Source organism: Panthera leo, chromosome D2 (genome assembly GCF_018350215.1).
Source record: "Panthera leo isolate Ple1 chromosome D2, P.leo_Ple1_pat1.1, whole genome shotgun sequence".
Taxonomy (NCBI): Eukaryota; Metazoa; Chordata; class Mammalia; order Carnivora; family Felidae; genus Panthera; species Panthera leo.
In genome coordinates, this window is record NC_056689.1 from 33640348 (window position 1) to 33653742 (window position 13395).

A 13395-nucleotide genomic window follows, 5' to 3' on the forward strand; every position below is an offset into this window, starting at 1 on the left:
AGTATTCTATTTTCACCTAAAGAGTTGTTAAAGGATGTTCACTTTGTGATTATTCATTATACTGGGTCTTTGTGAGGATTTTATATAAATGTCATATATTTTTTGTTAGATTTATTCATATCACTTTATATACTGTATTACTATTTAAAAGTTTCTTTTAAATTGCATTTTCTATTAGTTGCTCGTATATTAAAATGCAATTGAAGGTCATACCTTGATCTTACAGGCAACAACCTGCTAAATTCTTATTGGTTCTATTGATATCTCAGTAGATGCTTTGGGATTTTTTTTAACAGCCAATCATATCATCTGCAAATAATGATAACTTTGTTTCTTCCTTCCTAATCTTTATCTTTCCTTTTGTCTTATTATGCTGACTAGAACTAGTTCAATGATGAATCAAATTATTTCATATTCTATACAAATATTTTTAAAGTAGCGAACAAAAAAGAGACATTCCAGGTGCTGATGATCCATCCCAGATTTACTCTTCCACTCAGCATCCCTTCTCTTCTCTTGGAAAATAAAGCCCTCTGGCACAAAAACAGACACACAGACCAATGGAATAGAATAGAAACCCCAGAACTAGACCCACAAAAGTATGCCCAACTAATCTTTGACAAAGCAGGAAAGAACATCCAATGGAAAAAAGACAGTCTCTTTAACAAATGGTGCTGGGAGAACTGGACAGCAACATGCAGAAGGTTGAAACTAGACCACTTTCTCACACCATTCACAAAAATAAACTCAACATGGATAAAGGACCTGAATCTGAGACAGGAAACCATCCAAACCCTAGAGGAGAAAGCAGGAAAAGACCTCTCTGACCTCAGCCGTAGCAATCTCTTACTCGACACATCCCCAAAGGCAAGGGAATTAAAAGCAAAAATGAATTACTGGGACCTTATGAAGATAAAAAGCTTCTGCACGGCAAAGGAAACAACCAACAAAACTAAAAGGCAACCAACAGAATGGGAAAAGATATTTGCAAATGACATATCGGACAAAGGGCTAGTATCCAAAATCTATAAAGAGCTCACCAAACTCCACACCAGAAAAACAAATAACCCAGTGAAGAAATGGGCAGAAAACATGAATAGACACTTCTCTAAAGAAGACATCCAGATGGCCAACAGGCACACGAAAAGATGCTCAATGTCGCTCCTTATCAGGGAAACACAAATCAAAACCACACTCAGATATCACCTCACACCAGTCAGAGTGGCCAAAATGAACAAATCAGGAGACTATAGATGCTGGAGAGGATGTGGAGAAACGGGAACCCTCTTGCACTGTTGGTGGGAATGCAAACTGGTGCAGCCACTCTGGAAAACAGTGTGGAGGTTCCTCAGAAAATTAAAAATAGACCTACCCTATGACCCAGCAATAGCACTGCTAGGAATTTACCCAAGGGATACAGGAGTACTGATGCATAGGGGCACTTGTACCCCAATGTTTATAGCAGCACTCTCAACAATAGCCAAATTATGGAAAGAGCCTAAATGTCCATCAACTGATGAATGGATAAAGAAATTGTGGTTTATATACACAATGGAATACTACGTGGCAATGAGAAAGAATGAAATATGGCCCTTTGTAGCAACGTGGATGGAACTGGAGAGTGTGATGCTAAGTGAAATAAGCCATACAGAGAAAGGCAGATACCATATGTTTTCACTCTTATGTGGATCCTGAGAAACTGAACAGAAACCCATGGGGGAGGGGAAGGAAAAAAAAAAAAAAAAAAGAGGTTAGAGTGGGAGAGAGCCAAAGCATAAGAGGCTGTTAAAAACTGAGAACAAACTGAGGGTTGATGGGGGGTGGGACGGAGGGGAGGGTGGGTGATGGGTATTGAGGAGGGCACCTTTTGGGATGAGCACTGGGTGTTGTATGGAAACCAATTTGACAATAAATTTCATATATTGGAAAAAAAAAAAACTGAGAACAAACTGAGGGTTGATGTGGGGTAGGAGGGAGGGGAGGGTGGGTGATGGGTATTGAGAAGGACACCTTTTGGGATGAGCACTGGGTGTTGTATGGAAACCAATTTGACAATAAATTTCATATATTGAAAAAAAAAAAAAAGAAAAGAAAGCCCTCCAGGCTGGACGAAGAAATATGGTTATTCTAACAATTTAAATTTCTCAGCTATTAGAATGAAGTTCAGCTCATCCATATTGTCAAATTAATCCATCTCACTATAAGTCTATTTATAATAAGTTTCAAATGAAGTGTACAATAATTAAAAGAATGCAAACTAGAGCTTCATTATTTAATACTTATATAGCACTGAGGGAATGAAAAGCACTTTGAGGAAAAACATCAAATTTTTAATATACTCCCAAATATAACAAAAGAAGCAGTGAAGAAAAATAAACCTAATGGATAGATGAGACAATGATGTGACGAGGAAAGTAGTAGAACTCCTTGGAGTTACAAAGATCCAAAATAGAGCCTTTGATTCCCTAAGCCCATTTACCTATCTGCCATAAGCAATTGCTTCTCTGAAAGAGTCCCAAGGTACATTCTCAGCCCTCATAAGTTAAAAAATATCTTCCTTTCTGTACTTGGGTATCCAGAAGGTGTCCCATAAAGTTTCTGGTTTTCTCCATCTTTTTTGGCTTATATAGTGATTCTAATTTATATTATAGTACCAATTTGTGCTTCTGGAAACTGAAACACAAGACTGTGACAATCAGTTCATTAGAGTCCCCTCTGGGTCAATGAAGAAGATGGTACAGTTCTAAACAAAGGCATGTGAGGGGGTCTATCATCCCTTCCTGGTACAGATGAGTGTTTCCAGTTTCAGGAGATTCTTCTACCAGGGATTTCTCCAGGATTCAAATTTCTCTAGCAAGTATCTTACTTTGGCTTTCTAGTTTTTAAATGTTATGAACCAGACTTCTCTTCGATTTGCTAGCCAAAGGGCTATATATTTCTGGTTTATTTAAAATTAGAGACTGGGGGGGCGCCTGGGTGGCTCAGTCAGTTAAGCGTCCAACTTCGGCCCAGGTCATGATCTTGCAGTCTGTGAGTTCGAGCCCTGCGTCGGGCTCTGTGCTGACAGCTCAGAGCCTGGAGCCTGTTTCAGATTCTGTGTCTCCCTCTCTCTCTGACCCTCCCCCGTTCATGCTCTGTCTCTCTCTGTCTCAAAAATAAATAAACGTTAAAAAAAAAAAATTTTTTTTTAATAAAATAAAATAAAATTAGAGACTGGGGCACCTGGGTGGCTCAGTCGGTTAAGCATCCGACTTTTGATGTCGGCTTAGGTCATGATCTCATGGTTGTGAGATCAAGCCCCACGTCAGGCTCTGCACCAGGTGTGGAACCTACTTAAGATTCTCTCTCTCCCTCTGCCCCTCCTCCACCCCTGCTCACACTCTGTCTCAAAAATAAATAAATAAAAATAATAAAAATTTTAAAAATAAAATTAGATACTTAATGTCAGTGTACCCTTCAGAAAATCAAGCCAAATTCCCTTGTGGATGGACTTCTGTCTGAATGGGCATAGTCAGAAATGTTACAACTTGTAAAAGATTTGCTTTTATTAAAATTCATATTTAAACTCCCCAATTAATCAGTAATACATATTTTGCTAAAAGTTCCAATGCTTCCAAGGGGAAGAGAAAAAAGATGTTTGTGACCCAAGTGGTAAAACGTTCAGAAGACTCAGTCATCTCTTTCTAAAGATATGTGCCCATCATGGACTTAAAATTCCAAAGTGATGCTGCTCAAAAAACGTCTTAAATCAGTTGTTGCAAATAACCAATACAACTGGGAAATTCTCCTGGATATTTTGTTACAGTTCTTACTCCAAGATGTAAAAGCAACTAAAACATATGACCACATCCAAGCATCCCTGTGACAAACCAAGAACTCAGACTTCTTGAAACTGAAAAATGACTCTGGATGTTTATCAGAACTCACACAGACTTACCTAGCCATAAATAATCCATTGTACATACAAACCAAGAAAACACAGAGAAGCTACATATTGGAAAAGCAGATAAAGTATAGAAAATGGACCTTTTATACAACCTAGTTCTTCCTCTATAGTAGCATACCTAAAATCTCTGAGTCAGAAATCTCTCACTTTCTGCTATTTTCTTTGTCTCTAAATGAATCCTCAGGTTTCATTTTATTCAGAAATGAAAAACTTGGGAGTCAGATCATGGGGTCAAGAACAGGTATAAGGAATCTATTAAATGTGGTAATGGGAAACATTTAGGGAACGGGAAAATTTTAGTACTGGCTTTTCTCAATAGGAAGAGTTTGTTGTTAAATTTAGCTTTAACAAACAATAGCTAATTCCACTAAAAACACTTGGTTGTTTATTCCTTCAAAATAAAAATTTAGAATTAGCTCTTCAGGTAAATACTCCAAGTCTAAGCACATCTCAATAGTATCCTATCACATTAAATAGAGCTGTATGGGCAAGAAAGTTCAGAAAAACAGACTACCTAAGCCAAGTAACAATTCTCTGAAGCAAGCAAAACTGATCACATCATCTTTCACACTAAGCCACAAGCAAATAATTCAGTAAGAAATTCTTTAGCATCCCCTGATTAAACTACCTCAATATTGATCATCTGGCAGCCTAATGGTAGTGAGAAGAAACAGATTTGAAGAACTTACCTTCAGAGCACAAAAGATGCAGGAATCTCCCATGCACTTGTGAGTTGTAAGCTGCCTAAAGCTACGTCGGAAGATGTCCAAGTGCCATAAAACCTGGCAATAAAAAAGGGGAAATACTTCAGTACTTTATAAGAAGACTCCATTTGATCTTAAATTCAAGAATTCAAGCAAACATAGGTAATGACTTCTGAATATATCTTTATTCCCAAGAGAAAACTCATTCTAGTATATTAAAACAAATGCCAAAAAAGGTGAGTTAGCTAACACAAGGGACAGAAGACTATATTCTGAAAAATACATTACTTTGAAAATGAAGGTCACACAGACAAAATAATGTATAACATACATCAAATGTGATCTTGAAGGGGAAATTTATGGGCTAAAAGCTGCAGAATAAGGGTTTACTTTAATTGTCCACACAAGAAACAATTTTTTTTTTTTTTTTTTTTTTGGAACAAACTTGTTTTTTGAAGTATAGTTGATACATGTACATTAGTTTCAGGGATACAACATAGTAATTCCACAAGTTTATACGTTATGCTGTGCTCACCAACACAAGTGTAGCTGACATCTGTCATTATACAACACTATCACAATACCACTGACTATATTCTCTATGCTGTGCCTTTTATTCCCAAGATCTTTTTTTTTTTTTTTTTTTTTTTTTTTAAGATTTTTTAAAAAGGAATCTCCACACCCAAGGTGGGGCTGAAACTTACAATCCCAAGATCAAGAGTCACATGATCTACAGCCAGCCAGCCAGGTGTCCCTCCCCATGACTTTTTCATTCCATAACTAGAAGCCTGTATCTCCCACTCCCCTTCACCCATTTGCCCATCCCCCTCATCACCCTCCCCTCTGACAACCACCAGTTTGTTCTCTATATTTATAGGTCTGATTCTGCTTTTTGTTTGTTTATTCATTTGTTTTGTTTTTTAGATCCCACATATAAGTGAAATCATATGGTATTTGAAACCTTATTTAGAAGCTTGAATTATAGTGTGGAATTTTGTCTTTGTTGGATTTCTCAATTTTTGGACCTTTCTGAGAGATGTGTGTTCCTCATGTCAACAGATTAAAAAAATGGTAATATCAACAGTGATAAATCATGTTCATAGTATGTAACCTAAATATGATATGATGAGAATGGCACTTTATTTTTATGGTCTTCTTCTCAAAAACCTATAACCCCAGTCTCACCATGAGAAAAATATCAAACAAATCCCAATAGTGGGACATCCAACAAAATACTTGATTAGTACTACTCCTCAAAACTATCAAGATCATCAAAAACAAGGAAATTTTGTGAAAGAGAGCCAAGAAAAGCCTAAGGAGACATGACAAGCAAATGTAACTGTGGTACCCTGGATGGGATCCTGGAACAGAAGAAGATGCTAAGCAAAACTAAGGAAAATTTGAATAAACTATGGACTTTAATTAAAAGATAAATGATGTAATATATAGCCTAATGCCTTAGGATGTTCCTCTTGCTTGGGTAACATTTTTTAATTAAGTTTATTTATTTATTTTGAGAGAGGGAGAGAGCATGCACACAAACAGGTGAGGAACAGAGAGGAGAGACAGAATCCCAAGCAGGCTCTGCACCATCAGTGCACAGCCCAATGTGGGGCTCGAATACACGAACCATGAGATAATGGATCAGAGCCGAGATCAAGAGTCTGACACTTAACCGACTGCGCCACCCAGGCACCTCTTGCTTGGGAAACATTTAAATGGCATCATATATGAAAAGGCACTATGCCTCCGGAGCCCCATACAAAGCACAGCTCTGGAGCTTCTTCTTACTTATGTGTCTTCAAGGTACATATTCCAAAAGTTCTTGGAAATGCACTATACTCCCAAATAAGTAACACCTTTTTATAATAAACACAGTGGGTTCAACACATCTGTGGCCAACATAGCATTCATATCAAAAGTCAGAATATTAGTTCATAGAAACAATTATTTTCAACTTGTAACGTGATTATAACAGGCACTCCAAAACCATCAATGACACAATCTTTAAGTACATAGAAGTGTGTGTGAGTGTGTGTGTGTGTGTGTGTGTGCCAGTATGTGTCCATATGGCGCTGGGAATTAGAACAGAAAGCCATAAATATTATTGTTTTAATACAGATAGAACATACAGAAAGAAACAGAATTATAAAAACAGGACTATGGCCAGAAAGGAGGTAAACACACACACACACCTATATCAATACCTTTTTTTGCCTGCTTCTAAATTTAAAAAGTATTATTAGTTTATGCACTGTCACTCAAAAACCCATATGCATCATCTGGGGAAAAAAAAACCGAACCAACCCTACCCAACTGCATGAAATTTACAGTAGTAATTAGGGAATATAGTTAAACTCTTTCTCTAGGCTTGACAGCATAGAATTTTTTAATGTTTTCAAATAAAAATTTGAAAACAGAGAGAGAGAATATGAAACTTTATTACATAAATAAGCTTAGCAAAATTCTTATATTATAAATGAGTAAACTGAAATACTATTACCTGTACAAGGTCACAGAGCTAGTCTACAGACAAACTAAAACTAGAATCTAAGTTTCCTAATTCATAAGTCTAGTACTTTTTATTTTTGTTTATTTAAGTATTTACTTTTGAGAGAGAGTGTGTGAGTGGAGGGTTGGGGGGGACAGAGGATCCTAACCAGGCTCTGCACTGACAGCAGCAGGCCCAATGTGTGGCTCGAACTCATGAACTGTGAGATCATGACCTGAGCCAAAGTCAGATGCTCAACTGATTGAGCCACCCAGGCACCCCAGTCCAGTACTTTTCATACCAAATACATTGCCTTGGTTTTTCTTCTATCATAGCAAGATATTTTCTCATTATGTCTGAAGCATAAAACTAATATTTTACCAAGTTAATTATCTTGGATGGCAAATTCAATTTACTTTTACTCTGAGAAGCAGAAAAGAAGGGAAAGTAATTACTTGAAAGTTAGGCCAAAAGGAATGAACTTAACATTCTATGGGCCTGACAAGGCAAAGCAGACAGACAGGAAGCTCTGGGATTCTGAGATCACTAGTATGGTAAGCAACACCAAAAGGGAAAATCTGCAGTAGATAATCACACCTTAGGGGAATTTACTTTCCACTAGTTCTGTTTAAGCATATCTGTCCATACACCAATCATGAGCTACTACAAAAGAGCTCAGAGGAAGGGGATGAAGAAATGGACAAAGACTGGACTCCATTCAGTGTATGCTAAGAGCCTATATATTATAAGACAAAAGTAATGTACCTGAAAGGTCTTTGACTTGTGGAAAGAACTTTGCTTTCTTTTCTAGAGAAAAGCAAGTACGGTGATAAGACATCTTTGTCTCAAAAGAAAAAAAAAAAAACAAGAAAAAATCAATAATCACGTATTAAGATCATTTAGTTCACGTACTTTCTTTCTCCTTCAGGCAGGTAAGTAGTAGTAGTTACACTCATTATTTCTATTATCATTATTAATCTCTTTTTCATATAAATGAGGTAATTGAGGTTCAGAGATAAGTGACTTGCCTAAAATCACACAGATAAACTTAGAAATGATCTCAGGCTGTTGACCTCAAACAAAGACCATCAAGGATTATATTTAGAAGAGCTATTGGAAGCACAGCATTTGCAACTAAAGTCAAAGTTCACCAAAAAGAAAGAAATTACCCTTACCTGCAGGGCACTGTTGAGGAAGCAGCTGTTTTGTCCTGGCTCATTGCTGAGACCTTTGCTGGGGGCTATGGAGGTTGAGCTTCGAGGTGTAAACATGCCTTGGACACTACCACGGCCCCCTGAAAAATAATTTCTTTTCCAAGACATTACTGTTCACAATTAGCTTGAAAACTTAGAGAAGATTTTGTATTTTTGGGGAAAGAGTTTCTGTCTGCTGAAGTCCTGATTTGTGAAAGATAATCCAGAATTCAATGAATCTGTGTTGAAATATTTGGAGTTTACAACCTTCCAAACATCATCTATGTAGCTCAAGGAACTCAGGTATCCTCTTAGATCCACATGACAGAGCCGTCCCCCATTTGCTCCAAACAATGCCCAAAATTTAACATGGCACAGTACAAACACAAACAGAGAAATCCTTAGGTATTGCGTCCTTCTATTTCTCTTGAATTGCCTCCATAAAATCGTGGTGAAGTGCCTGCAGTCCTCAACTCCAACAGGATCCAGGATCAGGGTAGGATGTATTCTTAGGCTTGTTGATGATGCTTCTTGTGGACCGAAGATTCTTTCCAACTGGAAGGAGAAGCAGACAGATAAGCAAGAATCCAATGCAACCCTCCTCGCCTTCTATTGCCTTTTCCCATCATCGTCTGAAGTAAAAACTCAAGTTCTAAACAACTGACATAGATTCCACAAAGGTAAGAAATTTTGCTTGAATTATATGGAGTTTTTGTTCTTATTGCTGCTGCTCTTTTTTTAATATGCCCCAAACAGCTTCCATCGTTCCATTCAGAACTTCAGAAAGTCTCTTCTCTTCCTCTGTGACTAGAATAGCCAGCTGTGCCAGAGAGCTTTAACAAAAAGAAAAAAAAAAAAAAAAAACTAAAAGCTTGCGTCACTTAATGACTCTCCTGGCTTTGTGCTATTCTGCCAAGATCAACGTTGCCTCACCTCTCACTATAAACTTGAAACCTTGGCAAACAATGACAAAAACAAACCAAAAATGCAAAAAAAAAAAAAAAAAAAAAACCTTAACAACAATAAAAGGGAGAAACGCTCAAACCAAAGAGGAAAAAAAAAAAAAAGGTGTGAGTAGTTTTTCTTTCAGAGGAAATTTCTCTGAAATTTTCTAGAAGACAGTTGATCAGGACAAAACGAACACCAAATACAGTTTCCAAAATCAAGCTAACAAAAATATTACCAAGTAAACATACACCAAATTAAGAATTGGAACAGTTTCTGTTAGATATTGTGAGTAAAGAAATTTTTAGAGGTGTTTTACATGTTCATGGCTATGAAAGCCTATTTAAAGATGGGAAGGCCAAGTTATCACTCTGGGCTCTGTTCTGAGGAAATGTCCCATCTCAGAGAAATATTCATGGCAAGTAAACCATATGCCCTTAATATCATGTCCAGGAGAACTAAATCTTCTCCTGCCCTGTTTGTTTGTATGTTTCATTTTTGCCAGAGGATCAGAGAGATAATTTGGGTTACAAATAACTTAATCCTCAGATTATATCTGAGGCACTCACAATCACAGGCAATCCACTGACCAACATTACTTTTCAACTAATTAAAATTCCAGTGAGGCAACAGGGGAGAAATACCAAAGCAAACACCTTTACTAGAAGGAAATCTTCTAATCTCCAGCTTTAAGCTTTCATATAAGGCTGCCATGTCCACATAAGTAAAAAATTAAGAATGTTGAGTGTTAAATTTGGTTTCTAACAGTTCCCCAAGCTTCTCCCTTCCTTACTTCCTATCATCATATGGATCACCTAAAAAAGCAAAAATGCTAAAACATCTTAATCATTCTCTAAGAAATCATCTACCATTATCCACAGTGTGTCCAGTGGAAAAACTGAGGCACAGGAACATTAAATGGTTGCATAAGACTGTTCTTTCCCTTCTCTAAATTCCCAGACTATTTATAATCTACATGTCACAATTAAAGTATTTGACTATACACTGTAGAGTCATATTATCCTCTATTTGTTTTTATTACTCTCTATTTGTTTTATATGGTATCAGTCATATATCCTGAATGACTGTATGAAATGAAATACTAACTAGTGTCAGACAACTGCTAAACACTATACTTACATTCTTTATTTATTCTTTACCTATTATGTAGGTGTTAATACTTCCCACTTTACAGAAGAGTAGAGTGAGACTTAAAGACATTAACTTGCTCAAATCAAACTGGTAAGTGGCAGAACTAGAATTTTTTGACTATTAAACTGTGACTTAATTATGTATTTTATCATACTATTCCAAAAGTTCCTATCACAGTGCTGGTCATAAGGAGGAACTCAATAAATACTCCCTGATGACTAGCATGGCACCAAGAAGGATTCCATGTCTCCCACACAGACTAAAAGACCCTCAACTCTCTATACACACCCTCATACACACCCCATTCGAAGCTACTAAGCAACTTCCAACAAGACATGCAGCATTCCTTCAGCTCAACTGCTGCAAAGGAATGACATACCAAGCCTCCACTTTGCTCACAGCCAAAAGGACTTGGCAGACAGGTGGGGTTTCCACTATCCGCATTAGACACTTACTGAAACTCAGCCTGCCCTATGATACACACCCTTGAGTTCAGGCAGCAAAGAGGAAAAAAAAAGCAGTCACAGAAAAAAAGATTCTCAGGCTCTGAATGGCAGCATTATGTAGGGTAAGGCAATAAGCCCTCACACTTGCGTTAGGTGTGTCAGAAACTAGAGGTGAGAGCCAGAAAGAATAAGGTCAAAGGAGGCAGTAACAAATGATCCAAAGAAATACTGATGACAAAATATTTCACTTAAATTGTAGGTCCAGCACCAAACCACACACACTTTCTACTATACCATCTACTATAGATATATAAGAAAGTCAATTAAGAGTTATACCCACATCTAACAACCTATTTTTATTTTTTTAATGTTTGTTTATTTATTTTGAGAGACACAGAGACAGCTCACATGCACGAGCGAGGAAAGGACAAAGAAAGAGGGAGAGAGAACCCCAAGCAGGCTCTGCCCTGTCAGTGCAGAGCCCTACGCTGGGCTTGATCTCAGGAACCACAAGGTAATGATCTGAGCCAACCAAAAGCAAGAGCTGGAGGCTTAATGATTGTGACACCCAGGCACCCCAAACAACCTATTTTTAAAAAGAACAGAACTTTAAGGCACCTGGTGGTTCAGTCAGTTAAGCACCCGACTTCAGCTCAGGTCACAATCTTGCAGTTCGTGAGTTTGAGCCCCGCATCAGGCTCTCTGGTATCAGCATGGATCCCACTTCAGATCCTCTGTTCCCCTCTCTCTCTGCCTCTCCTGCACTTACTCTCTCACTCTCTCTCAAAAAATAAAATAAACCTTTAAAAATAAATAAATAAATAAATAAATAAATAAATAAATAAAACATCTTAGGTAATAAATATTCAAGTATTTAGAGGTAAAAGATCATAATATCTGCAACGTACTCTGAAATGGTTCAGAAGGGAAAAATATACGTGTGTGTGTGTGTATTTTATATATATATACGTGTGTGTGTATATGTGTACACAAAGAGAAAGGGAAAATGGTACAATAAATATAGCAATAATGTTAACAACCGGTAAATGTGATTGAAAGGGATATGGGGATTCTTTGTACCATTTCTTATAACTCCTCTATAAGTTTCAAATCATTTTTTTAAAGTTTTTATTTATTTTTGAGACAGAGAGAGACAGAGCATGAATGGGGGAGGGGCAGAGAGAGAGGAAGACACAGAATCAGAAGCAGGCTCCAGGTTCTGAGCCATCAGCCCAGAGCCCGACGTGGGGCTCGAAATCACGGACCGCGAAATCGTGACCTGAGCTGAAGTCGGACGCTTAACCAACTGAGCCACCCAAGCACCCCTCAAATCATTTTTTTTTAAGTTGAAAGAGAATTAATATCAGCAAAAAAAAAAAAAAAAAAAAAAAAAGAATTTAAAATTACGTAGAAATTACCTTGTAATGTATGCAGTATTCATGATTCAATGAAAAAATGACTAAAATCATTAAGCTAGTAGATAATAACCATGCCAGGTGATATTAAGCAATCCCAAACTAAAATTTAAAAAAAGAAAAAGGAGAAGAGAAAGATAAATGCAAAAAAGCCTGATATGATGATAAAATAAACGTATTAGATATGAGGATAAAATAGAATAAAGTTTCAATACTACATCTATGAAAAGGAAAACTCAACATACAGTACAATGCCTAGTTGTTATAAGAGCAAGCGATGTAATTATGATATACAAACAGGAGCAGAACCAGACTTGGAGTTAGAGGACATGGGTTCGACTTCTATATTTTTACTATTTTGGGTAATCCTGAACTATTTAAGTGTCCTGAACTTTGTTTTCTGGGTCTGTTAAAATGATGGCAGAATACCTATTTTACACAGTGGTTGAGATTTAATGTAATAGGCATGCCAAAGTACTAGCAAGTTTTCAAAACAAAGAATGAATAATGAGTTCCACTAAAATGAGTGAACTGCGATGTCTGAAAGTGTAAGTGTAAATTTTGGTTTGGGGACTTCAGGATACTAGAAAGCTGTAAGCCACCAGGAATAAGTCTTCTAATTGTATAAAAAGAACAATAACCCTCATACAGGACAAATGATATGTTAGCACAATTTAACTATGTGCTTGGAGAAACAGTTGAATTTTACAATTACTTTTAAAATACAAAGTTTAACTTTCTATTTGTAAAAAGCCAAACAGTTGAGCCTATTACAAGGAACAGAGTAACATTTTAGAAGGTCTACAAAGAATGACCATGTCCAACTGATCAATGATTCAAAATGGAAAAACCATGAAGAGTATCTCAGTTTCTAATGAAGGAAGAGTAGCCCCATTACAAGTGATTAGTACCAAAAATAACCCAAATATTAGGAAGTCAAACTGCACTACAATGAGATATCCAAAGAGTTAACCAGGAAAGTTGCTCCCATTTCTAGTTTCTATTACTCTATACAGCAGTTTACTTGTTTACTTAAGAAAACTATATTTGCACTGATAAATCAACAAGAAATTACCTCAATCCCTCGGTATGCTCCATATGTC

The 13395-nt window shown here is 36.9% G+C and overlaps 1 protein-coding gene across 17 annotated transcripts in view; it reads right to left on the bottom strand.

Moving 5' to 3' along the window:
- The window catches only part of USP54 (ubiquitin specific peptidase 54), a 133897-nt gene that overhangs the window by 54733 nt on the left and 65769 nt on the right, over positions 1 to 13395 (bottom strand). For 16 of the 17 annotated variants that reach the window (XM_042907951.1, XM_042907953.1, XM_042907960.1 and 13 more), the window contains 2 exons: positions 8317 to 8889; positions 4636 to 4728 (listed from right to left, as the gene is read on the bottom strand). In XM_042907951.1, the coding sequence (XP_042763885.1) occupies positions 4636 to 4728; positions 8317 to 8463 (240 nt within the window). In that variant the 5' untranslated portion in view covers positions 8464 to 8889. Of the gene's footprint in view, positions 1 to 4635; positions 4729 to 8316; positions 8890 to 13395 lie in introns of those variants that run through there. The other variant, XM_042907962.1, reaches the window with a different exon arrangement.